The sequence below is a fragment of the Mya arenaria genome, chromosome 4, assembly GCF_026914265.1.
Source record: "Mya arenaria isolate MELC-2E11 chromosome 4, ASM2691426v1".
NCBI lineage: Eukaryota > Metazoa > Mollusca > Bivalvia > Myida > Myidae > Mya > Mya arenaria.
Window position 1 is genome coordinate 56,697,947 of NC_069125.1, and position 27,997 is coordinate 56,725,943.

General features: G+C 39.1%; 1 protein-coding gene across 1 annotated transcript; it reads right to left on the minus strand.

Annotated features, from left to right (window-relative positions):
* Nucleotides 1-27,996, minus strand: LOC128230931 (serine-rich adhesin for platelets-like). The gene is made up of 14 exons (XM_052943359.1): nt 27,939-27,996; nt 27,133-27,255; nt 26,733-26,884; nt 25,527-25,674; nt 24,811-25,262; nt 21,049-21,177; nt 20,464-20,651; nt 19,808-19,937; nt 18,983-19,137; nt 18,497-18,633; nt 17,241-17,363; nt 16,848-17,017; nt 15,325-15,496; nt 1-15,084 (listed from the first exon to the last, which is right to left on the minus strand). The coding sequence occupies exons 1-14, from the start codon at nt 27,994-27,996 to the stop codon at nt 1,346-1,348; spliced, it is 15,876 nt and encodes a 5,291-aa protein (XP_052799319.1). The 3' UTR covers nt 1-1,345.
* Between the last annotated feature and the right edge of the window lies 1 nt (nt 27,997).

The window sequence follows — 27,997 nt, forward strand, 5'->3', positions numbered from 1 at the left end:
AATTTATTTAGACTAATAGTGATAGACATGCATGCAAAACATCTTTTTACACCAAGTTGATGAACACGTTATTCGATTATTGTACATTTCATGAATATACAGTAATATAAGTTATTCTAAATAATATGCAATTACTCAAAACAATATAACACAGGAAAATAAAAATGCAATGCTTTCATGATCGTTGGTTACTCAACCAATATTGTAGTCATTTATACATCAGCTATATCCAAATGCATATAGTAACCTCACGTTCTATGGTATGCTATTATTTATAATCAAATTTAATTTATGTTATTAATGCACTGCAAGAATTTGGCGTTTGAATTTATTTGTTGGCCAATAACAATGGAGGATTTAACCCATTTACTGTAGCTCCATATCATGTAGAGCAGATCGAGGGATGTAAGCGAAAATGTTCTAAGTGACATTAAATAACGAAAAAGATAGAACCTTTTTTCTTTCACCCCTCGAGATGTATCGGTGAATTCAACTTTTTTCATGTCTGTCTACGTGACTTGTTATGGTCGTCTAATTTTCATAGATCGCTCTGCCCTCTGCGTGTGCACGTAGTATCTATTACAGTTAGCGGCTGTTTAAGCTTACATGATAAGATAGAATTAAAAAAGAGATGTGTAAACAATAAAGAATCGTTTGGACAACTATTCTGTTCACCATTAAAATATTTATGTTACAATACAAAAACAAATTAAGCATTTACGTTTTTTCCTTATATATGCCCATTATAATATACAACCTATCAAGCACATTCTTTACCAAAATTCGCAATCTTTTGTAGATCATTATAAACAATTAGTTATTCTAGTTAAGTTTTGTACTATGCAAACATACCTAAGGTAGGTACCCTAATTACAAGTATCCACACGCACTTTTTACCAGACAAAGACACTGCATTGTAACAAATTAAAATACATAATGTAGTAGTGATAAACGAATACATGAATACAAAAAAACATTAAGACAAACTATAAGATTTACTTGAAATTAGTGGCGTTTCTTCCGTTAGACTAAAAGGTCCGGGCTTGTACATGATATTGCTTTTTTCCTAAAGAATGAACAACAATTACCCCAAACACAGACGATTTGCAGTTTTATTTTATGCCAAGTTTTCCTGTCAATAATCGTTTGGTACTAGTTGTGTGGGGCCAGTGAATGTCATGCCTCCGGACCCTCCTAGTTTGGTGACTGTACACTCAAAGTGGTCTAGTTACGACCCTGCAGAGTAATATTTGACCCGATTTTGTTCATCGTATTTCGTTGTTAGCCCGATTTGCATTCATGTTCTCTTCTGTTAATGGAGAATATCAAGGATAATAGTAAGGTTCTAAGGAACTTTCAATGAATCAAATATATTTCTTAACTCTGACGAATATTGCCTGTAAACACCCGTGTAATAATCTGTCAATGTTTCAAAGTATGTATTGGATTCTTCACTAACATTGTCAACTGTGTTTTCTAGAATTATTTGTCCACGCTCGAACAGTTTGGATAGTTGATAATAGGCATTGTTGAACCTCTCTTTTATAAACACTTGTGCATTTAACAACGGCTTCACGATATAATGATCAACACCATCTTTACAATACTGCCATAATGCTTCAACTCTCTTCAAAGCTTTCTGCAAAAGTTCCCTGGATCTCGTGTACGTTGTAACAATAACTTGTGTTGAAATATCCTTTACTCTTTGATACGTTTGCAAAACGACACGTTTTCCATACTCGTATGTTTTGTACACGGTTACTTTGATTTTTTGAATTGACAGTGTTGCTTTACCATGTGTTAAACTGGCATTATGGGCATACTCAAACTGTTCTTTGCGCGGATGTGGATATGTATTGTTCGACAACAGATCTTGACTATGCCTTATATGCGGGTACCCAACCTCGGTGATTATTTCAGCTGTGGTTCGCTCGGCTTCTTTAGGCGATGACGTTGTTGAAATACGATACTTAGCATCAACATGTTTCGTTTGATACGCTGTGATATTCTCTACTGTTATAATTGGTTTAAACGGTTTACTAGTATAATTCCAGTCTACATAGTGTTTACTTGTGGCTTTTGATAACAACAGAAATGTTGTACTTAGTGTTCTTGTCGTCGGCAAAGTAGTAGACAGCCGCTGTGGATTTTCATTTGTGGTAGCAATACTGAGTGATGTATTTAAACGATATACACTGGAGGCATCCGTTCTGTTTGCTGTGACATTCGTTACGTCCATATGTGTTGTATTTTGAGGAAGCCTAGAAGAAGATGTAAACAAATAGTAAGCAGTTGTAGTGTCTGGCGTATTCCTTTTGTCATCTTTCTGATGAACATCGAGAGATGTTTTCTCACGAGGAGTGGTACTTGATACGCTTCTTTCATTTGCAGTTTGGGATACAAATTTTGAAAATTTCAAAAGTTCATCTGATGTGTATTTGTTGGCTGTTGATGGCGAAGTACGCGATGCGTCCTTTTCTTTCATCAATTCCGTCCCGATGTCTGTTGTTGACGACTTATCACTTTGATGTAGTCTTGTTGTTTCTGTTTCATGGCTGATGGCTGTTGAAAAATCAGTTTGTATAAGTGTCAGCCAGTCAGTTACATAACTTGTTGTAGATATCTCTTCAGGCGGTCGTCGAGTGTAATCATCTCGAATAAAGTCAACCCATTCGTAATCGTCAATGGTATGCTCTATTGGGTTAATTGTAAACCCATGGAACAGTTCGGTTTCTTTAGAGGTGGAATATTTACCTTCAGTGCCATACAATGTTGTTTCCTTCTGCATCTTATCTGGTTCACCTGTGATCCAGTCAACAACGGAAGTCATATGTGTTTCAGGATGTTGTGTAGGTGATGCTCTCGAAGATACATCGGTAATTGTTGAACGTAAGCTGGTCGTCGTATGTGTATTTTTAAACAAGTCAGGTCTCGTCTTCATGCCGTCGATGCCTGATGCTTTTTCTTTCTCTTGTACACTTTTCGCAGTAGATACTGCGCTTGAATAAGTCGTCGTTTTATAAGTTTTCTCAGTAGTGAATTTCGGGGTATTTTCACGTGTAACATAAGGCTGGTAACTAATATTACTAGATGTTGTAGAAACTGAATTAAAATCATCAACTTTTACAGTTTTATCTGACGTCACGAATACATCTCTTAGGACTGTTGTAGTTTTGTTTGAAGTATGGGATTCTTTTGATGCAATTGTCTTTTGTTGCTTGGGCATTAATGTTGAATACGTCGTATGGCCGTGTGTATTATTAGTTGGATGCGTTGAGGAAGATTCTGTTTGCTCTTTAGCCCGAACATCAGTTGTCATTTCTATATATGGTAGACTGGTACTGTCAGCGACTTGCAGCTCTGTTGATTTCCAATAAGGCATCGTTGTTTTATCATGTACCGTATTTATAGTCGTAGATGGAATTTTCATTTGTGGTGTAGAAACCTCATCAGAGGTGTTGTCTTCGGGAGATACAGTTATTGGTACTGTGTGTTGCTTTTCCGTTGATGATATAGTCGATGACTGAGCTTGGATCGTCTGTTTTTCCTCTGTGAGATTAATGGATGTTGGTATCAGCTCCAGTGTGAACATATAATGTTCAGTTGCATTTACTTTTTTATTTTCTATTGGCGTTTGTTGTTTATAAGTTACTTTTGAATATGAATCATTGTATTGCGTAAAAATAGTTGGGTGCATTGAAGTTGTGCTTGTTTGCTTTTTTCTTTGGTCGCCATTTGTGATTTCTAGATATTGAGGACTGGTAGCATCACCGACCCGTGAGTGAGTTGAGTTCATTGTTATTTTGTTATATAGTGTAGAAATGGTTGAAATCTTTGGTTGAATTACCGGAGTTGTAGAAAGTTCATCACGTTTAATAATTTCAGACGATGATGTAAATGTCGAATCTCCGACAGTTATTGTCATTGGCGTCGTTTTATTAGTAAGCTTTGTCGCAGACAAAAGCAGTAACTTACTTTCTATGTATGTTTGATTTACGTTTTCCTTTTCCGTTGATGAAAGAGTCGATGATTGTAATTGGCTTGTCTGTATTTCCCTTGTGCTTGATGAAGGAGCTGACACTTGTGTTTGATTTGTCTGTATTTCCGATGTGCTAGATGAAGGAGTTGACACTTGTGTTTGGTTTGTCTGTATTTCCCTTTTGCTAGATGAAGAGGTCGACATTTGTGTCTGGCTTGTCTGTATTTCCCTTGTGGCAGATGAAAGAGTCGACGCGTGTGGTTGGTTTGTCTGTATTTCCCTTGTGCTAGATGAAGAGGTCGACATTTGTGTTTGGCTTGTCTGTATTTCCCTTGTGCTTGATGAAGGAGTCGACACTTGTTTGTGGCTTATCTGTATTTCTATTGTGCTAGATGAAGGAGTCGACACTTGTGTTTGGCTTTTCTGCACTTCCATTGTACTTGATGAAGGGGTCAACACTTGCGTTTGGTTTGTCTGTATTTCCATTGTACTTGATGAAGGAGACGATACTTGTGTTTTGCTTGTCTGTTTTTCCCTTATGCTAGATGAAGAAGTCGACACTTGTGGTTGGTTTGTCTGTATTCCCCTTGTTCTAGACGAAGGGTATGATACTTTTGTTTGGCTTGTCTGTATTTCCGATGTGCTAGATAAAGGAGTCGACACTTGTGTTTGGTGGCTAGTCTGTATTTCCATTGTGTTAGACGAAGGAGTCGACATTTGTGTCTGGCTTGTCTGTATTTCCCTTGTGGTAGATAAAGGAGTCGACGCTTGTGGTTGGTTTGTCTGTATTTCCCTTGTACTTGATGAAGAAGTCGACACTTGTTGTTGGTTTGTCTGTATTTCCATAGTACTTGATGAAGGAGACGATACTTGTGTTTTGTTTGTCAGTATTTCCCTTGTGCTAGATGAAGAAGTCGATACTTGCGTCTGGCCTGTCTGTATTTCTATTGTGCTTGATGAAGGAGTCGATACTTGTGTTTGGCTCGTCTGAATTTCCCTTGTGCTTGATGAAGGAGTCGACACTTGTTTGTGGCTTATCTGAATTTCTCTTGTGCTAGATGAAGGAGTCGACACTTGTGTTTGGCTTGTCTGTATTTTCATTGTACTTGATGAAGGAGTCGACACTTGTGTTTGACTTGTCTGTATTTCCAATGTGCTTGATGAAGGAGTCGATACTTGTGTTTGACTTGTCTGTATTTCCATTGTGCTTGATGAAGGAGTCGACACTTGTGTTTGACTTGTCTGTATTTCCATTGTGCTTGATGAAGGAGTCGACACTTGTGTTTGACTTGTCTGTATTTCCATTGTACTTGATGAAGGAGTCGACACTTGTGTTTGACTTGTCTGTATTTCCATTGTGCTTGATGAAGGAGTCGACACTTGTGTTTGACTTGTCTGTATTTCCATTGTACTTGAGGAAGGAGTCGACACTTGTGTTTGACTTGTCTGTATTTCCATTGTGCTTGATGAAGGAGTCGACACTTGTGTTTGACTTGTCTGTATTTCCATTGTACTTGATGAAGGAGTCGACACTTGTGTTTGACTTGTCTGTATTTCCATTATGCTTGATGAAGGAGTCAACACTTGTGTTTGGCTTGTCTGTATTTTCCTTGTGGTAGATGAAGGAGTCGACACTAAGTCTTGTGGTTGGTTTGTCTGTATTTCCATTGTACTTGATGAAGGAGACGATACTTGTGATTTGCTTGTCTGTATTTCCCTTGTGCTAGATGAAGGAGTCGATACTTGTGCCTGGCTCGTCTGTATTTCTATTGTGCTAGATGAAGGAGTCGATACTCGTGTTTGGCTCGTTTGAATATCTCTTGTGCTTGATGAAACAGTCGACACTTGTTTGTGGCTTATCTGTATTTCTATTGTGCTAGATGAAGTAGTCGACACTTGTGTCTGGCTTGTCTGTAAATCCCTTGTGCTATCAATGGATGCTGGTATTAATTCCGTCGTGAAAAGATTATTTTTAGTCGTGTTTGAAGTTTCATGTATACTTGAGTATGTAATCTCTTCGGTGCCAGGTGTGTCTGCATAAGTTGAAGTCGGCGGCGTTAAGGTTTCCTTGCTTGAACTGCCAGATATGTTCTTACTCGTTCTTTGATCATTTGTAATGTTTATGTTAGGATAAATAGTTCCTGAAATTAGCGTTGTAACCGCAGATGTGTATGGATTTTTAGTTTCTGTGGTATCCGAATAATTTCGAACCGTTAAGATTTCTGTAACATGTTTTGTAGACGAAAGCGAACTTGTTTCCCTACTTGTTTGTTGTTTTTCCGCCAAACATCGTAAAAGAGATATAACGTATCGAGCTGATGGTTCAAAATCTTGTTCGTTAAATTCAAAGTCAAAAGGGGGTTCAGTTATCAGAGGTGGCGCAGATGCACATTCATTGAACCCATCTGTCGATGTATTAGGAGAAAATGAAATTAATTTTGATAGCAATATAACAAAGCTATCAGTATCATTTTCATAACCACCTATAGCTGTCAAGAACGTGAAATTATTGAAACTTTGGACTGTCTTGTTACTTAAAATAGTTTGTAAACTAGAAGTATCATTTTTATCAAAGACAACCGAGCTGTTTTTCATGAAATCTGTAGTAAAGACCTCAGTGACATTTTCATCGTCATACGCGTTGAAAAGAATGCTTTTATCAGTGCTGACATCTGTTTGCGCTGAAGTGCTACTCTTTGTCAATACATTGAATGTAGTGGCATATACTACAGACAATGGCAAAGTTGTTTGCTCTAGCACAATATTTCTTTCCGTACTTGGTAAATTGATACCTTGCGATGTGTTAGATGCTTTGTCAAATGAGCTGAGTGATACGGATTCGAAAGTAGTTTCTTTTGTTTCAATATTATGAGTGATATTCGGTTGATTACTTTTATCTGTTGAATAAAACGGTAAACTCGTTTCTTGCTTTCCAGGTTGATACGTCGTGACTATGGAATGAATAATGTCGTTTGACTCTGTATTTTTATTTGTGCTAACAGGCATCCCATTCGAAGTACTTACATCCTTATCGGATGGAGTTAAAGTGACCATATGTTCTATCGTGATCTTAGCGTTTTGGCTGCTCTTGACAGTTGAGAAGGTCGGTGTTACTGTTGTAGTTGAAGATTGTTTATGTTGTTCCTTTTTCGATGGTTTTCGTCTACCTAAATGTTTACGCGCTGCCATCCATGGAGACAATGGACGTAACCGTTTAACTTCTTCAATAGGCACCTCCTTCGTTTGTTTAGTTTCCTCAGTAGTCGGTTTAACAACAATTGTTGATTCTCCCAAGTAATCTGTGTATGGTTCGGTCGACTGTTTAATATGCATTTCTGACACCGAGAAAGATTCATATGTACTTTCAAACGCATGGATATCACTTATTGTTGACTGCTTACTTGTTGTTACTGATTCAGACATTCCGGGTTTTGTTGTGATATCTAGGTCATGTGTTGATGCTTTGGTCGTTTTAGATGTTAACTTAATATACAGAGGTGAATCTGTTTCAACTGTCGGTTTAATTGTTGTTCCAAGTGATGAAACTGATGAGTTTGTATATGTGGTCCATGAGGTATCGTTCTCCAAAGAAGTAGTTTCATTTTGATCATATTTGTGTATAGCCGTAGAAGGAGTCGTATCGCTTTGAGTTTCTGAAAAGGAGGGGACAGTTAGTAGAATATAACCACTTTCGGATAGATCATCGGATACTTCGGCAGTTATAAACGATTGCATTCTATTTGTTGTTTCAGTAAATGAAACTGGTTCACTTGGTGTCTGTGTTGAAGACATTGGACTGTTACTTTCTTTTGAAATGTCAATTAAAGTTTCCTCGTCCGGATCAACTAAATTATATTCCGTGTAAGTTATGTTTTGGTCCTTATTATCCACTTTGACTTGACCTACTGTGACATACCAGCTGTCGGTTTTTGTTTTGTCAATGGCGGACTTATTTCTGTTCGAACTCACATCTTTTTCACCATGTCCAATATATGTTGGACGTGAAATGAAATCACCGGATTGAAAAATGTCTTCCCTTTTGCTTGTAGATGAATAAGATATCGTTGATAATTTTTCAGTTTGAAACTGTTTCACAAGAAAATCAGAGGATGTTTCCATTGCTCCACCTGCAATACCACTTTTCGATACAGTAGTTGATTCGACCACATTTATTATTTCCCCTGACGATTCAACCATTTTATGAAGTCCACTAGACTCTGAAATCGATAGCGTTTCATCTCCACTAGCGCTCATGCCTGACGGATGAATATGATCGGGAACATATTTGTCCTTATCTTTCTTCGCTTCCAGCGCATCTTTAACTTTACTCGTTTCAGGGAAACCAACATGCATTTCGCCGCTATATGAGTCCACTGCATTCTGCTCATTCGTCAAACTTTTATCGGAATCTTCATCACTACTGTCGCTGTCTTTAGTTTCGCCATATGTGCTGTCACCAGAATAAATGAATTCTGTCAAATCCTCGCCCGATGTTATTTTATCAGTTACTTCATACCCTTTCGTAGCAATACTAGATCCAGTTGCAGAATGAAACGGATGTTTAGTTAATGTGGATATAGTTGTCCGTTCCATATTTCCACTAGAAAGACCTTTAACGACATCAAATTCATCTGACCAAACTTCCGTAAACATTTTCCATGAACCGCTAAACGTATGGTCAGGCTGAATAGAAGATACATCTTCCGAGTCACCGCTAGAAATACCATCGCCTGATAGAATTTCGATTATTGCAGCAATATCACCAGACATTTCTATCGATTCCGTGGAATCAGTGTATGTGTTTTGTTTGACTTCTGGTTCGCTGAATCCCTCCGTTGTATATGTTTGTATATTATCGCCGGATGTTGTAACGACGTATTTCATTCCACCACCAGTTGAAACAAGCATGCCATGGCTAACCGATTCAACATCAGGATTCACCAAAAGTTTTGTTGATAATGTCGACCATTTCATTGAAGTAGTAGCATCTTTACTGTTATCAATGTCATCCATGGATTGTGTGTACGGGTGTCTACGAGATGGGAATATTTCTTCTGTATATTGATATTCATTACCTTTGATTTCTTCTCCGAGGACATCAAGGCCACTATATTCACCACTTGAAAAAATATAAACGGATGGATAAGGTTCGGTTGCGGTTATTGGTAGCATATAACCAGTAGACAGTTCGTTATCTAGTTCTTCGCTTGATTCAATATCTTTCTGTGAAGAATGTGTTTCCATGGTGTCTACAGATTCTTCTCGAGATGAAAAGATACCTCTCTCCTTTTCCCCTGACGAATCTTCTCTTTTATTACTTGAAGTTACCTTACTATCTGGAGATACCGGTATCTCACCACTAGACCAATCGTCACCAGCTGAATAATATGTTGTTTCAAATGATTCACTACTTAAGGTAGTGTCCCCGACAACAATTGCAAAGAATTCTGTGCTCATTTTATCACTTGGTTTCTTAGTTGCTATATACATTTGCTCGGTAAGTTGATATACATCTCCTGAACTTTCCTCTTCGGGTTCAACAAGACCCTCGAAGTGACCACTAGACATTATATCACCAGACGCAATGTCGATGCTTTGCATCATATCGCCAGAGGAGGTAGGTGGCGAGTCTTCAGTTAACCTCGAATCCGTTTCCCCGCTTGACACACTATCCTGCTTTGTATAATGTTTATCTGAAATGTCTCTGTTTGCTTCCCCTGATGATACGGGGCCATACTCTTTGTCATCCTTTGGTTTCTTTGTAGATGTGTAAATTTGTTCTATGAAGCGATATTCATCCTCTGAGCTTTCTTGTCCGGATGTATCATGGCCGCCGTACTCCGTTGCTTCGTGTGAAAGTAAATCCTTTGTGATTTGTTCATATGTGATATCTCCGTATGCATCTCCTGAAGATGCCATGATATATTCCTTTTCCCGAGACATGACATCTGCATCACTACTGGTTATGATCTGACTGTCTAATGAAGTGGGTGTCTGACCACTGGACCAAACATCACCCGATAAATAGTCCGTTACGTCAAGTAAATCAGGGAATGTTGCTGAATCTCCAACACTATACGTTTGAGGCTTTGTGATCATTTCATCTGTTGGTGTAGTTGATTCAATCATTACTTGTGTGTAGTGATATGTATCTCCCGACCTCCTCTCGTCGGATGATTCGAGGCCACTGAAGTCACCACTAGTCATGACATCACCAGATGATATCGACTCGAAATCAATGATTGAAAATGTGTCACCTGAGAAGGAAGTCGACCCTAACTCCGTTTCTTTGCTTGATTCTTTATCATGTGCTGATTGTTTGTCCGGGATGTCTTTAGACGACTCGGCAGATGATTCCATGCCATACTCTGTAAACTTAGAAAACACATCTTTCTCACCACTTGATATCAACTGACTATATGAGGAAGAAGTAGTTGATGGCATTTTGACAGTGGGCAATTCGTCACCAGATGAATAATCTGTAACGTTAAGTAAGTGAGTGAATGCTGTTGTATCTTCAACATTATATGTTTGAAACTGGGTGGTCGCATGTTTTTTTTCAGTGTAGTGATATTCATGCCCTGAACTTTCCTCTTTTAACACATCAAAGCCACTGGAGTCACCGCTAGACATGACATCACCAGATGATATCGACTCGAAATCAATGATTGAAAATGTGTCACCTGAGAAGGAAGTCGACCCTAACTCCGTTTCTTCGCTTGATTCTTTATCATGTGCTGATTGTTTGTCCGGGATGTCTTTAGACGACTCGGCAGATGATTCCATGCCATACTCTGTAAACTTAGAAAAAACATCTTTCTCACCACTTGATATCAACTGACTATATGAGGAAGAAGTAGTTGATGGCATTTTGACAGTGGGCAATTCGTCACCAGATGAATAATCTGTAACGTTAAGTAAGTGAGTGAATGCTGTTGTATCTTCAACATTATATGTTTGAAACTGGGTGGTCGCATGTTTTTTTTCAGTGTAGTGATATTCATGCCCTGAACTTTCCTCTTTTAACACATCAAAGCCACTGGAGTCACCGCTAGACATGACATCACCAGATGATATCGACTCGAAATCAATGATTGAAAATGTGTCACCTGAGAAGGAAGTCGACCCTAACTCCGTTTCTTCGCTTGATTCTTTATCATGTGCTGATTGTTTGTCCGGGATGTCTTTAGACGACTCGGCAGATGATTCCATACCATACTCTGTAAACTTAGAAAAAACATCTTTCTCACCACTTGATATCAAATGACTATCTGAAGAAGAAGAAGTTGATGGCATTTTAACAGTGGGGAATTCGTCACCAGATGAATAATCTGTAACGTTAAGTAAGTGAGTGAATGTTGTTGTATCTTCAACATTATATGTTTGGAACTGGGTGGTCGCATGTTTTTTTTCAGTGTAGTGATATTTATGCCCTGAACTTTCCTCTTCGAACACATCAAAGCCACTGGAGTCACCGCTAGACGTGACATCACCAGATGATATCGACTCGAAATCAATGATTGAAAATGTGTCACCTGAGAAGGAAGTCGACCCTAACTCCGTTTCTTCGCTTGATTCTTTATCATGTGCTGATTGTTTGTCCGGGATGTCTTTAGACGACTCGGCAGATGATTCCATACCATACTCTGTAAACTTAGAAAAAACATCTTTCTTACCACTTGATATCAACTGACTATATGAGGAAGAAGTAGTTGATGGCATTTTGACAGTGGGCAATTCGTCACCAGATGAATAATCTATAACGTTAAGTAAGTGAGTGAATGTTGTTGTATCTTCAACATTATATGTTTGGAACTGGGTGGTCGCATGTTTTTTTTCAGTGTAGTGATATTTATGCCCTGAACTTTCCTCTTCGAACACATCAAAGCCACTGGAGTCACCGCTAGACATGATATCACCAGATGATATCGACTCGAAATCAATGATTGAAAATGTGTCACCTGAGAAGGAAGTCGACCCAAACTCCGTTTCTTCGCTTGATTCTTTATCATGTGCTGATTGTTTGTCCGGGATGTCTTTAGACGACTCGGCAGATGATTCCATGCCATACTCTGTAAACTTAGAAAAAACATCTTTCTCACCACTTGATATCAAATGACTATCTGAGGAAGAAGTAGTTGATGACATTTTAACAGTGGGGAATTCGTCACCAGATGAATAATCTGTAACGTTAAGTAAGTGAGTGAATGTTGTTGTATCTTCAACATTATATGTTTGGAACTGGGTGGTCGCATGTTTTTTTTCAGTGTAGTGATATTTATGCCCTGAACTTTCCTCTTCGAACACATCAAAGCCACTGGAGTCACCGCTAGACGTGACATCACCAGATGATATCGACTCGAAATCAATGATTGAAAATGTGTCACCTGAGAAGGAAGTCGACCCTAACTCCGTTTCTTCGCTTGATTCTTTATCATGTGCTGATTGTTTGTCCGGGATGTCTTTAGACGACTCGGCAGATAATTCCATGCCATACTCTGTAAACTTAGAAAAAACATCTTTCTCACCACTTGATATCAAATGACTATCTGAGGAAGAAGTAGTTGATGGCATTTTAACAGTGGGGAATTCGTCACCAGATGAATAATCTGTAACGTTAAGTAAGTGAGTGAATGGTGTTGTATCTTCAACATTATATGTTTGAAACTGGGTGGTCGCATGTTTTTTTTCAGTGTAGTGATATTCATGCCCTGAACTTTCCTCTTCCAACACATCAAAGCCACTGAAGTCACCACTCGACATGCCTTTAGTCGACACCGTATTCGTTTCTTTACTTGATTTTATATCCTTCTGTGTAAATTGATCATCATGGACATCCCCAGATGACACGAGGTCGTGCTCTCTAACACTACTCGATATATACTGACTGTCTGGAGAGACGGTCGTTACAATAATCTCGCCACTGGGCCAGTCGTCAGCAGATGTTATCTCTTTTATGTCGTGTAAGTCAGTGACTGTGACTGCGTCTCCGACAGTGTATGTAGTACGTTCATCTGTGGACGCATCAGTTGAAGATTGAATATCATGGAAGGCTGTGGCAATTTCACTGATAGTAAAAATATTGTCTGTGATCAATACTGGTTTTAAAGAAGTTAATTGAGTTCCTGATTGGGTGGATGCAGATTCAGTGCTCGCCTTTTCCTGTTCAGACATGTCTGCGACTGTTTTCGATGTTGGCGTCGTTGTGAAGACTTTCAAAGGCAATTTTTCAGATGTTTGAGCTGATAACTTATCGGATATTGACGTATGCAACGTATTTTCAAGTGGTGATGAAAGAGTTATTGCAAAAGTGGAAAAAGTCAAAGACAATGATGCCGGTTCTCCAGAGTATGATGATGGTGGTGATAATGATGACGACGACGGTGTTGTCCTTGTTGTTGTTGGTGTTGTTGTTGTCGATGTGGTTGTTGGTATTTTTGTAGATGTTGTTGTTGGTGTTGTTGATGTTGTTTTTGTTGGTGTTGTTGCTATTGTTGATGTTGTTGATGGTGTGGTTGTTGATGTTGTTGTTGTTGTTGTAAATGTTGTTGTTGTTGTTGTTGTTATTGTTGTTGGTGTTGTTGGTGTTGTTGTTGTTGCTGGTGTTGATGGTGTTGTTGTGGATGTTGTTGTTGGTGTTGATGTTTTTGATGGTGTTTGTGTTGTTGTTGTTGCTGTTGTAGATGGTGTTGTTGTGGATGGTGTTGTTGTTGATGGTGTTGTTGTGGATGTTGTTGTTGGTGTTGATGTTTTTGATATTGTTGTAGTTGTTTTTGGTGTTGTTGTTGATGGTGTTGTTAATGTTGTTGTTGGTGTTGTTTGTATTGTTGATGGTGTTGTTAATGTTGTTGTTGCTGTTGTTGACGGTGTTGTTGTTGGTGTTGATGTTGTTGATGGTGTTGTTGTTGTTGTTGTTGCTGGTGTTGATGGTGTTGTTGTAGATGTTGTTGTTGGTGTTGATGTTGTTGATGGTGTTGTTGTTGTTGCTGTTGTTGTTGGTGTTGTTGTTTTTGGTGTTGTTGTTGTTGGTGTTGTTGTTGATGGTGTTGTTGTTGTTGGTGTTGTTGTTAATGTTGTTGTTGGTGTTGTTTGCATTGTTGATGGTGTTGGTGTTGTTGTTGTTGCTGTTGTTGACGGTGTTGTTGTGGATATTATTGTTGGTGTTGATGTTGTTGAAGTTGTTGTTGTTGTTGGTGGTGGTGGTGGTTGTGTTGTTGTTGGTGGGGTTGTTGTTGATGGTGTTGTTGTTTGTGGTGTTGCTCTTGATGTTGTTGTTGATGGTGTTGTTGCTGATTGTGTTGTTAATGTTGTTGTTGGTGTTGTTGATGGTGTTGGTGTTGTTGCTGGTGTTGTTGTGGATGTTGTTGTTGGTGTTGATTTTGTTGATGGTGTTGGTGTTGTTGTTGTTGGTTTTGTTGTTGGTGGTGTTGTTGTTGTTGGTGGTTTTGTTGGTGTTGTTGATGTTGTTGATGTACCAATCTCTGCTGATTTTGACGTGGTAAGAAAGGTTTCACATCTTTTACCAGAATATTCTTCTGGGCATGTACAGCTGAACCCACTAAGAAGATCAACACACGTTCCTCCGTTTTCACAAAGGTAACTTTCACATTCATTGATTTCCACAGAGCAATTAGAACCAGTGAAACCATCTACGCAAAGACACTCATATTCACCGATAAGATCCACACATGTTCCCTCATTTAAACAAGGCTCTTCAACAAGCTCACATTCATCAATTTCCCGTTCACAAAGACCGCCTTCATACCCAACTTCACATGTGCATGTAAAATCTCCTACACTGTTCACACACTTCCCGTTTTCTCCGCAGATGTCAGAGTGAACGACGCACTCATCTATGTCCTGGTCACATAAGAATCCTTTTGTCTTATTCGTACAGTGGCAGACGAATCTATCCTCCGTATTCTCGCATGTAGACCCGTTGGTGCAGTAGTTCGGTTGGCAGTTATCGATACTTTCCTCGCAGAGCGGACCGGTAAACCCGAAGTCGCAGAGACACGTGAAGGACCCAGGCTCGTCAATACACCAGCCATTGTTCTGACAAGGATCGCTCAAACACTCGTCGATATTCACGTCACAGTTTTTGCCTGAAACGAAATTAAGACTTTGTGTAAAACTTAATTTTGGTTGATATCACAAGAGTTATATGAGTAGCTTCAATCATACACTTATTGTATTTTCAATTAACGAACGCTTTAACATATTTCAGCCGTGTCTGACCATATCAATATCGAAACTCCAATCTCGTTACACATAAGACGTCCATGACATCCACTGAAGCCATCTGACGATGTGAAACTACATTTCCAATTTGTATTGCTATTAACCTGTATATCCCGGCCTGCACGGACAGATGTAGTCCCCGGGCAGGTTAATGCAACCATTCGCCTCCACGCACGGGTTACTCAGACACTCGTTCACGTCATGCTGGCAACGGTCGCCATAGAAACCACTCGGACAGAGGCATTTGAAGGACGCGATTCCGTCTTGGCATACTCCCTGGAAAAATGTTTAAGAATTGTTTTATCTTTATCAAACAAAATAATAGGAATGCTCAAAATAGCGTTGACTTTTTCAACATATACCCCAATTGAATAACTTAGATATAGCAATATTCGTCATTCATTGTTAATTGGTATTATAGGTTAAAGTTAACAAGGTACAAGAAGAAGACGTTTCAATTTCCATGGTGACGACGGGCACTCATCGGAGCCGCAATAGTGTGTGATTGTTCAAACGTGTCTCGTTGTAGTGCCAACGAGTTGACAATGGACATAAACGGTGAGTATGGTTTCTTTTTTTTCCGTATCACAGGATTATACTCGAAAAATGGGGAATGAAGTTACATACATACAGTTGAAAACCATTAATCTGAAATCGTAGGGACCCAACAAATTACTTCGGAATAGCGCTGTTTCGGACTAACAATTTTCCGCAAATGACAGCGTTCGTGAATAAAAGATGACGTGAAATTGAATATGTGTTGTGTTAAATGTAAACGTTTTGACCGAAAACCAAAATCTGATTGTCTAGAAATTGCATTACTTGCTAAAAACGCCATTTTTATGAACCAGTAGATTTGACATCGGTCAATGTATAAATCAAGTAAATATTAAATATAAGAAGTGTTCGTAGTTATACATTTCCCATCTGCATAGTGTTGATTAAATCATAAACCGTAAACTTTGGTTGACAAACTTCTCAGATTAATTATCATAGACTGTCTATGAATTGTGAATTAGGTGGAACACAGCAATGTTTGGATATTATTTCGAATAACAAATGCGTGAAGACTTTTCCTGCCGGATAATGAAGTTTTCCGGCCAGAGAATACCAGAGAATATTTTCTCAGGCCGGACAAAGGTGTTTCCGGCCGGAGGATATATAGTCCACCAAGATATTATTTATCTCACACACTTTGTTTTAACCTTCCGGCAGGTACGCAAACGATTGCATATTTAAATTCACTAGGATGAACAAGTCAACATGTGCGTTGTTTTGGACCACCCACAAATAAGAATAAGATACCTTCTAGCATACACAAGTCAGATGTCGCGAAATATGTGGACGATGATGACGGGAGTTTGATAGTTGTTGGATAGCGCAGTGGTTAGCGCACTCGCTTCTCACCTATGCGACTCAGGCTCGATTCCCGGCCTGGGCGCATGTGAATTTGGTTTGTGATCATCAAGCCGGACAAGTGAGTGTCCTCCGGATACTGATGATTTTTTGAAGACCAAGCATTATAAATATCTCTTCTAGTCCGCATGTTTTTTTTGTATTGCCTTAATATAACTGCGCCAACCTTTTAACGTTTTTGTTTTTTTGTATTGAACAAAAACAACCAAACCTTATTCAGACAGGGTCCGGAGCGGCACTCGTCCAGCTCAACCTCGCAAAGTAGGCCAGCGAACCCTGGCGGACACTCGCACCGGAAGCTGTTTGATGCATCCCTGCACTGGCCACCGTTTTTGCACGGGATGCTCGCACACTCGTTTATTTCTGCTTGGCATGTAAATCCTGCAAATTAGAAGTTCGACGAAACACTTCTAGATATATTACCTGATTGATGAATTGGTTCTGGACAAAACAGTGACATAGTCCATAAAGTATATTTTCACGTGTTTGGAAAAATGTAACTAAATTTTTAATAAACCACAACTTTATACCGTATTTATCCCCAAAATAACTGTTTATTCAATAACTGAATCTGTAAAGCACTGATACATAATCCGCTCCTTACCTGTTCTGCCCGGAGGACAGAGGCAGCTGTAGAAGTTGTGTCCGTCCAAGCACGTGGCTCCATATGCACAGCGGTGACCCACGCAGTCGTCGATGTTCGTAAGGCAGTCGACCCCTGTCCAGCCTGAGGGGGGAGTGGGTGGATTTTATTTTTTCTTGTTATGAATTTTAAAAATAGGATCGTCGTCAATCAAACCATGTAAGAAACTGTAACTACTAGCGCATACTTGATTCCGCGATTGATACGAAAGCGGATAGTTTATATCACCTTGATTCCCTTTTCTGGTTAAAAACCAATACTGCATAGTGTCCATTTTGAGGGGCGTTGGGAAAGTATCCCGGTTGGGGATAGAACACACAACCTCTGTTCCTACTAAATAATATTATTCGCGTTTCAAAATTATTTCTTATTCTATTGTATTGTTAAAGAAACCGGTTTGGTTACGGCGGAAAATATTTACGCGGGAAATGTTCTCGTGCTCAGTGTTTTAAGCTCCGTTTATAAGGAGCTTACGGGGCGTGGACCACCACTCGAGATTTTATTGGCAGCGTGATAGCTAGTCGCCCCACCCACCCTCCCATTGTGATTGCTTATTATATCTTCAAGGCTATTCAAGATGCTTAGATACTTTATGCTAACATATATTCCAGAATCACGTACGCTTCTTGCAATGCAGTTTTAGTGACTTAAGATTGGTTACAATGCAAAACATTTCCGATAAATATATTCAGATTTGAATAAAGTATCGTTTCAGTATCGGAATAACACCGTTCCGGTATCGGAAGGGGTCAGATTTAACTCCGTATCGGATTCCGAACGGACCGGATGCGACAGGAGCCGGCTCAAGTACATACGAAAGGTCTGGAGACGTTATCAAGACGACAAACCAAGAAGACACGGATTCAATCTATTTATCTTTCAAATGTGAAAAATGCTGCCATAATACACCTTATCTCAAAAATTGCTGCCAATAATACACCTTAATCCTAGTGTTGTGTTGGTTGTTTGTTTGGGCGTTGGAAATAATTTTGATAAGTGAATAATTTTGTTTTACTTATGAAAACAGAGTGAGTAACATGGTCAAACGAGCTCTTCAAACCTCAAACTTAGTCGGTGTGCAAAACAAGACATATTTTATAAAAGGTTTCAAAGTGATTCCGGAGCTATAAATAACGGTCATTTTGATGAGGATTTATATGCACTATACAGTGCAATTAATAATGCACAACAGTAGCCATTTTAAACATTCTACAGACCAAGCTTGCAGATCTTGTCTCCGGAAGCCGGATCACAGCGGAAGTGGCCTGTATCATCGTCTGTTTCCCGGCAGTAAAGGTCACAGGCCGGGCCGTAGTAGTTTGTCTCGCAGAACACCTTCAGTTCCATGTCAAACCTGCCATGTACATGCAATTAGATGGTAATTAGATATTGAGGAGTCGCTTGTACGTTTTTTGATATCGTTAGCTAGTTGTGAAGTATAAATGTTGTTAGTCTAAATATGTTACACTAATTTCTCAGCTCAAAATCAGGCATAGAAAGAAACAAGTTACACGTTGAGAAGTTTTGAAACCCCCCAGTAGCAATCAGACATGGATCGAACCCAAAACGTCTACCATCTGGAGCCTACAACTTTTATTCTTTACTAGACTGCTTGTCCGCAGAGGTAAATGTTGCCGGAAAGGGCCTTGACATTGAATTATCGAACAACATGATCACCAATAAGGTTCAGAATGATGATATACCTTGTCCTGGTTCCCTTAAGGACGATGTCATGAACGGGTGCGTCAATCTCACGGCGGAGGTCGTGTGTGTTGTACTGGTACTCGACGTGATCTACGTAGTCGTACTCGCTATCGCTGTCCTGATCACGTACGTCTATCTTGACCTTTACCACGCCCTTACAAGACAGATAGCATACATAAAGAAGTTTATATATCGTACATGCTGTACTGATACTCCTCGTAAGCTGCATACAAGTCTTCGGCTTCGCTCTCTCCGTCCTAGCAATGTTAATCTTTCTTTATCCTTACCTCATCCTAACAGGACAAAGGTACATGTGGACGGTATGCAGTCTTCAACGTTACCATTAAATTGTGGGCGTTATAACGGTATTCCACTTTCCCCATGAGTTCCCACTTGGCTTTGCCCACCTGGACGTTACTATTTACCGTTACCACGCCTCGACAAGACCAGCAGTCATTAATACTAGCAAAACAAAATATCCTCTTGAGTGATACCATACTATAGTATAACTCAAGAAGAAATTTAACTATGATAGTATATGAAAAGTTGTCATGGAAGCATGTTGAGGTGTTGTTGTATGTCTAATCTCGTGATAAACGGCTAAAAATGCGAATCTGCATCATGCACTCAGGTGTCTGTGGTATAATGTGAAATGTTACGCAACATTATATTGGCCTTACTTGTATTTTAGTATTTTATAACTAATTATATAAACTAAACTTATTTCTTTGTGCCGACCGTCATTTTCCCGCTATCGAGAAAAACGCCAACAACACTGTTGTATGTGGGTATTCATTTTCCTTCTAGAGGTAATTATCGCTCACCGGCCATACTCCGAAGGGGAACTTGACGGGGTTGTCGCTGTCGCCGACGTGGCCGTCAAATACAATCCGGTTACCGCCAACTTCCACGAATTTCCGCACGCCATACTCGCATGACGTCATACTGCTTGACCTAACGTTAAAGCAGTATTTGTACAAACATTTACTTGTTCGCCCATGCTCTTAAAACAAATGTCACAAACGAAGAAACATCTTAAAATGAAAACTTTTAACTGTTGTTTTTCTCGAGCAGTTGCATAATTTACATAAAAAAGGCGCATCATACGACAGACTTATATGTAGAAAGTAAACTCGTATTTCCGTAATGATCATTGAAACACTGCGTTCATTGCTACAAACATTTCTTGTCTCTTCCATTAAATTTTGCTTTGCATATGTGTATATTGCATGTTTTTTGGATTTTTTTCTCTTCTAAAATAGCCTCGTTTCTTATTAATGTATTTCTTTGTCTCATAAACTCATGCTGTCATGTTATCATGAACTGAGTTCTTTGAGTAAACTTGAAACTTGAACACATGAACAATTATTTAAGCTTCGTTTATTGCAGAGAAAAATGTTATATTTGTTTTGTTCTACTAACGTAAGTAACAAGTAAGAATGCGATGATTTGTATTTGAATGCTAATAGTAATGACGTACTGTGTAGCGTTCCCCATGCATACGACAAAGGTGTGGTCACATTCGTTCTCGCACGTGTCATCGCTAGAGCCCCAGCCCCAGAAGCTCCCCTTGTTACAGCAGCTTCCGTCGAACTGCCGGCCCTCATAATTCTGAAACTTCCGGAACTTCACCTCAATGTAGCCCGATGCGTCCACTCCCGTAAGAATCTATCGTTAGTTCGGAGGTTACAAGTTAAAGCCATTGATTTGTACATGTTCGGTTTTAAATTATATCTTCAGATCGATTTTTGAAGTTAAATACGTTGCGTTAAAAGGAAAATAAAAACGGACGTCAACACGCCCACTCTCTTAAAAAGAGCCCTGTGAATAATTTGTGAACAGCGTAATGTTGTTTATATATATGTAGTTTCTGGGTTAATCTCTGAGTGCAGAAGGGTTACCAGACAAAATATTGACAAATGTTCGCAATTTAAAGCATTAACACAATGATTGATCGAGAGTCATTTGCAAATTCTTTATTTTTCATAACCATAATTGCTGGAAATGAAAATCTTTAAACTAACAACGAACGGAAAAGGTAATGTTCAATAAAAACAATGATTACCGTCGTAGAAAGCTCCAGAATGAAGTAAAATATCCTGATACGTGACATTTTGATGAATATAACCCTTTCACGTGTGTATATATTTATCAAATTAACCGAAATACAAATAAGTATGTATAAAATAGAGTTCTATTACTCCCACAGAAAACCATTGTTTCACAGACTTAGCCATCAGTGGCACGATGACCTCTCTGATTCCTAATACATCTTGACACGGAATATCAAATTTGGAAGGAACGGAAGCCCGGTAAAACACTTGTAGTTAATTGCTGCTAATACTCTTATACTGAAGATATTAAGTACACTGAAAGAAAATGTAAGTGACATACTTTTTTTTTAACTCTTGTAGATTTTACAATAGTTCATTATCCTTAAACGTTACATGATATAACTGTACTTTGCACAGTTGATTATTTCAGAACAACATTTTAAACAACGTAACACATTGAATGCGCCCACGCCGGTTCCCGCTAAAAGCCGCTTCCATCTACTTATAGCTACTTGATATGTATAAGAGCTCATTAAAGCACTAAGAAATATAATTATAATGAAAATATATAAAACATGATATATATATGTAAAGTAATGATATATTACTGTTATTACAATATTTAAAACAAAGTTTTCAGCACACCACCAGGGTATATCAATGGCACATCGGAATCTGCAAATAACATAAAAGCAATGTTTCTAACAGAATGAAACTACTATCTACGTAATAGTTAGATAACATGATGCGAATTCTTAATGATTAAGAATTGGCGAAGTGAGCGTAGCGAACGAGTCATTCTTAATATCATTTAAAAATCACTTCAACTCATCTAACTGACTTAGAATACAACCTCATTGGTTGATACATTGTCAACGCAAAATCTGGCGCAGGGAGTGTGTATCGGATAAGTGGCAGTAGGCGGACCTTTAAACACGCGCGGAAGTTAAAATTCTTAATGCATCAGTCAATTGTAACCACGCCCCCACCCCCCAAGGTCCGGGGTATACCGGGGATAGCCGTGGAAATGAGCCGTGTTTTTACCTTTCAGGTGGCCCCGCAGTGCCGGGTGAATGCGGTGGCTTTGTCTTCGCGCTAAATATAGCGGGGAATGGGCCTTACCTAGGGTCCCTGGGGTGCGGGGGCATTTGGCGGGGATTTTACCATCAGTTCGTCTCCGCAGGGCGGGGATTTTACCCGGGGTTGGCTGGACCGAAGGTCAAAGTCCCCGCTATTCCCCGGACCTGGGTGGGCCGTGGTTACAATTGACTGGTGCATAATGATTAAATCTACTACTTAATGGTTGCCTATTTGCAATTTCATTGAAGGTATGCAAAATGCAAGTTAACAATCATTTGACAGATACACAACTCTATATGTAGTCATCAATTCGATATAGTTTATGCATTCAAAGATTTTGAAGATGAGACAAAAATGGTGAAATATATTATGTCTGGATATTTTGCAATGAGTATTTAACAACTCCAAGGTAAACCCTGACTCATTGACTACAGAGAAGCATTTTGGAGGAGTCAGAACTATAAACGCTTAGAATCTCTTCTTACTTAAAGACATCTTCCACTCTCTGGAGGCGGTATAAAATTTCAGACAGACTATTCTTTGAGAAGCATTTTTGTCCTTAACGGTCATCTAGATCTTCAGCAACCACGTGGCTATAAAAAGATAAACAATACACTTGTGTTTTACAGAATATTTAAATGTATTTAGGTGTATTGAGGGAAAAGTCAATAATCTTAATGCACACCTTTTATCCCATTTTCCTTGAGATATTTTAAGTAACTCAATTTAAAACACTGAATGAATGATTAAATATGAATAAGAGAGGTGAGGCGAGTGACTAGTAGTACATTGTATTTCTTTAAAGTAGGAATTTTGTTTTATTTTGTTACCATGATTGTTGAAGTAGATGTTTTTCTTGTCCAAACTCTGAAATCAAATGTATACTAAATAAATCACCAATCTTCATCAGAAATGAAGTTTTGTTTATCTGCTTATAGAAATAGTTCTTAGTGTAAAAAAGAACAAATAAGATAGTTTTACAACACAGACAAACACTAAGAGGTTGTCACATCATAAGAAAATGAAATAATTTACAACTGACACGCTTCAATTCCATGTAGGAATGAAACAAACAGGAAAGATAACCTTAAAGAACCAAACTAACTCACACGTACAATGCTACAGTGTGGAACCATTTTTATAAAGTGACTGTGAAATACTTAAAAAATACCGCATGATGTCTACACCAATTTAAGTGTGGCCGGCTGGCTGATCTATCATCACCCCCCCCCCCCCCCAAAAAAAAACTTGTCCAAAAAGAGAATATTATTTAGTTATATTAAGTAATTGGATTAATAATTAGATGCTCTATATTTGATTGGTGGAATTACTAAAAAAACTATGTGCCAGTCAAAAGAAACAAAATAATTAAATAAAAAAAACGCCAATCAAGGGCCATAATTTGTATTTAGGGTAAAAATGGAGTTATGTAACCTTGTTGTAAGATGCTCGTCAATCATTGTGCGAAGTATTAAGTTGATTAAATAAAGGATATAGAAGTTTTTTTATAAAATCCCAACATGCCCTAAACCTTTAACATGCCCTTAAAATTTAACCTAAGTTCCTAAGTCAATCAGGAGCCATAACTTGTATTAAGGATAATATGGAGTTATGTAACCTCATTGTGTGATAGTCCCGAACAACTGTGTGAAGTATAAAGTCAATTGAATGAAGAATAAAAAAGTTATTAATAAATATCCCAACCTGCCCTAAAACTTTAACTAAAGTTCCAAAGTCAATCAGGGGCCATCATTTGTATAAAAGATAATATGGAGTTATCTAACCTAATTATGTGATGGCCTTTAACAACTGTGTGAAGTATTAAGTTGATTGAATGAAGAGTATTTGAGTAATAAGTGAAAAACCCAACATGCTTTAAAACGTTAACCTGCCCTTAAACTTTAACCTTAGTTCCTCAGTCAATCAGGGGCCATAACTGGTATTAAGGATAATATGGAGTTATGTTACCTCTTTGTGTGATGGTCCTGAACAACTGTGTGAAGTATCAAGTCATTTGAATGAAGGAGAAAGAAGTTAAAAATAAATAAAATATCCCAAGCTGCCCTAAAACTTTAACCTAAGTTTCATAGTCCCATAGTTCCGTATAAATGGTAATAACGAATTATCTAACCTCACCCTGAACAACTGGGTGAAGTATTAAGTGAATCGAATGAAGGGTGTTGGAGTTATAAGTGAAATTCTCAACTTTCCCTAAAACTTTAACCAGACGCCGATGACGACGCCGACACCGACGCCGGGGCAAGTAGTAAAGCCCGCCTTATTATTCGAATGTCGAGCTAAAACGAATAACAGAATCATAAGCAAAATTTATTTACAAAAATCAAAACAACAACATTTTCTTAACAACATAAGAATATGATTAAATTCTCTTCACAAATATCTTCTCAAGTGCCCTTATCAAGTATAAGCGGTCAAACATTAACGGTGAAAAATCGTTTTTTCACACCGTTTCAAATTTTTACAATTTTGTACCGACACAGATTTTGTAGGTGTACCAATCTCTGCTGATTTCGACGTGGTTAGAATGGTTTCACATCTTTTACCAGAATATTCTTCTGGGCATGTACAACTGAACCCGCTTAGCAGATCAACGCACGTTCCTCCGTATTCGCGAGGGTCTATTTCACATCACTGATTTCCACAGAGCAATTAGAACCAGTGAAACCATCTACGCAAAGACACTCATATTCACCGATAAGATCCACACATGTTCCCTCATTTAAACAAGGCTCGTCAACAAGCTCACATTCATCAATTTCCCGTTCACAAAGACCGCCTTCATACCCAGCAACACATGCGCATGTAAAATCTCCCACACTGTTCACACACTTCCCGTTCTCTCCGCAGATGTCAGAGTGAACGACGCACTCATCTCTGTCCTGGTCACATAAGAATCCCTTGGTCTTATTCGTACAGTGGCAGACGAATCTATCCTCCGTATTCTCGCATGTAGACCCGTTGGTGCAGTAGTTCGGTTGGCAGTTGTCGATACTTTCCTCGCAGAGCGGGCCGGCAAACCCGAATTCGCAGAGACACGTGAAGGACCCAGGCTCGTCAATACACCAGCCATTGTTCTGACAAGGATCGCTCGAACACTCGTTGATATTCACGTCACAGTTTTGGCCTGAAACGAAATTAAGTCTTTGTGTAAAACTTAATTTTGATTTATATCACAAGAGTTATATGAGTAGTTTCAATCATACACTTATTGTATTTTCAATTAACGAACGCTTTAACATATTTCAGCCGTGTCTGACCATATCAATATCGAAACTCCAATCTCGTTACACATAAGACGTCCATGACATCCACTCAAGCCATCTGACGATGTGAAACTACATTTCCAATTTGTATTGCTATTATCCTGTATATCCCGGGCTGCACGGACAGATGTAGTCCCCGGGCAGGTTAATGCAACCATTCGCCTCCACGCACGGGTTACTCAGACACTCGTTCACGTCATACTGGCAACGGTCGCCATAGAAACCACTCGGACAGTGGCATTTGAAGGACGCGATTCCGTCTTGGCATAATCCCTGAAAACATGTTTAAGAATTGTTTTATCTTTATCAAACAAACTAATAGGAATGCTTAAAATAGCATTGACTTTTTCAACAGATACCCCATTTGAATAACTTAGATATACATGTAGTAATATTCGTCGTTGTTAATTGGTATTATGTAAACAAGGTACAAGAAGAAGACGTTTCAATTTCCATGATGACGGCGCGCACTCATCGGAGCTGCAACAGTGTGTGATTGTTCAAACGTGTCTCGTTGTAGTGCCAACGAGTTGCCAATGGACATAAACGGTAAGTAGGGTCACAATTTTAGAGGCAAACACGAAAATGAGATACATTTCAATCGATATTGTAAAAATATGAATCAGTAGATTTGACATCGGTCGATGTATAAATCAAGTAAATGTTTAAGATAAGAAGTGTTCGTAGTAATTAATTTCTCATCTGCATAGTGTTGATTAATCATAAACCGTTAACTTTGGTTGACAAACTTCTCTTCTATGAATTGTGAATTAGGTGAAACACAGCAATGTTTGGATATTATTTCGATTGACAATTGCGTGAAGAGTTTTCCTGCCGGAGAATGAAGTTTTCCGGCCAGGGAATAACAGAGAATATCTTCTCCGACCGGACAAAGGTATTTATCTCAAACACATTGTTTTAACCTTCCGACAGGTATGCAAACGATTGCATGTTCAAATTCACTAGGATGAAAAAGTCAACCTGTACAAGTCAAATATCGCGAAATATGTGGACGATGATGACGGGGGCGTTTGCTAGTTGTTGGCTAGCGCAGTGGTTAGTGCACTCGCTTCTCACCTAGGCGACTCGGGCTCGATTCCCGGCCTGGGCTCATGTGAATTTGGTTTGTGATCATCAAGCCGGACAAGTGAGTTTCCTCCGGGTACTGATGATTTTTTGAAGACCAAGCATTATAGATATCCTTTCTAGTCCGCATGATTTTTTTGTATTGCCTTAATATAACTGCGCCAACCTTTTAACGTTCTAGCTCCGTTTAAAGGTAACCAAACACGACAACAATGTTTTTTTGTATTGAGCAAAAACAACCAAACCTTATTCAGACAGGGTCCGGAGCGGCACTCGTCCAGCTCAACCTCGCAAAGTAGGCCAGCGAACCCTGGCGGACACTCGCACCGGAAGCTGTTTGATGCATCCCTGCACTGGCCACCGTTTTTGTACGGGGTGCTCGCACAATCGTTTATCTCTGCTTGGCATGTTAATCATGCAAATTAGAAGTTCCTTCGATGAAACACTTCTAGATATATTACCAGATTGACAAATTGGTTCTGGACAAAACAGTAGCATAAACAAGTCCATAAAGTATATTTTCACATAGTTGTAAAAATGTTACTCAGTTTTATCAACCACAAATCTATACCGTATTTATCCCTAAAATAACTGTTTATTCAAGAAGTGAAGCTGTAAAACACTGATACAAAATCCGCTCCTTACCTGTTCTGCCCGGAGGACAGAGGCAGCTGTAGAAGTTGTGGCCGTCCAAGCACGTGGCTCCATATGCACAGCGGTGACCCACGCAGTCGTCGATGTTCGTAAGGCAGTCGACCCCCGGCCAGCCTGAGGGGGAAGTGGGTGGATTTTATTTTTTCTTGTTATAAATTTAAAAAAAATAGGATCGTCGTCCATTAAACCATGTAAGAACCTGTTACTACTAGTGCATACTAATTTATTTTACCGCGATTTATAGGAAAGCTGATAGCTTATATAACGTTGATTCCCTTTTCTGGTTAAAAACCAATACTGCATAGTGTCCATTTTGAGGGGCGTTGGGAAAGTATCCCGGTTGGGGATAGAACACACAACCTCTGTTCCTACTAAATAATATTATTCGCGTTTCAAAATTATTTCTTATTCTACTGTATTGTTAAAGAAACCGGTTTGGTTACGGCGAGAAATGTTTTACGCGGGAAATTTTCTCGTGCTCAGTGTTTTAAGCTCCGTTTATAAGGAGCTTACGGGGCGTGTCCGTGGTTTAGTGGTAACACGCTTGCTATCAATCCAGGGGTCGCAGGTTCGATTCCCCGTCGCATCACTAAAATATACTAATCGTCTTCCGGGAATGACGTTAAATGGGGGTCCCGTGTGACAGTTCTATACACTGGTGCACGTTAAAGAACCAGGGCAGCTCTAACCAGGGTTACATTCTGTCTGTGCACTATGCTCCAAAAACCTAAAATGACTAACAATCTTAACGGAGCACTCGCCGAATGGGCAAAGCGAGTATAAATAAACTGACACACCACCTGGACCGCCACTCGAGGTTTTAATGGCAACGTGATAGCTAGAACACGCTCCCATT

What these genes read in the sequence shown, in the direction of transcription:
- LOC128230931 (XM_052943359.1), bottom strand. Translation starts at nt 27,996, where the DNA reads ATGGGAGCGTGTTCTAGCTATCACGTTGCCATTAAAACCTCGAGTGGC. An exon ending in CTGTCCTCCGGGCAGAACAG is followed by an intron (nt 26,885 to 27,132) that starts GTAAGGAGCGGA and finishes CATGCCAAGCAG; the next exon opens with AGATAAACGATTGTGCGAGC. An exon ending in CCGGACCCTGTCTGAATAAG is followed by an intron (nt 15,497 to 16,847) that starts GTTTGGTTGTTT and finishes ACATTTTTCCAG; the next exon opens with GGAGTATGCCAAGACGGAAT.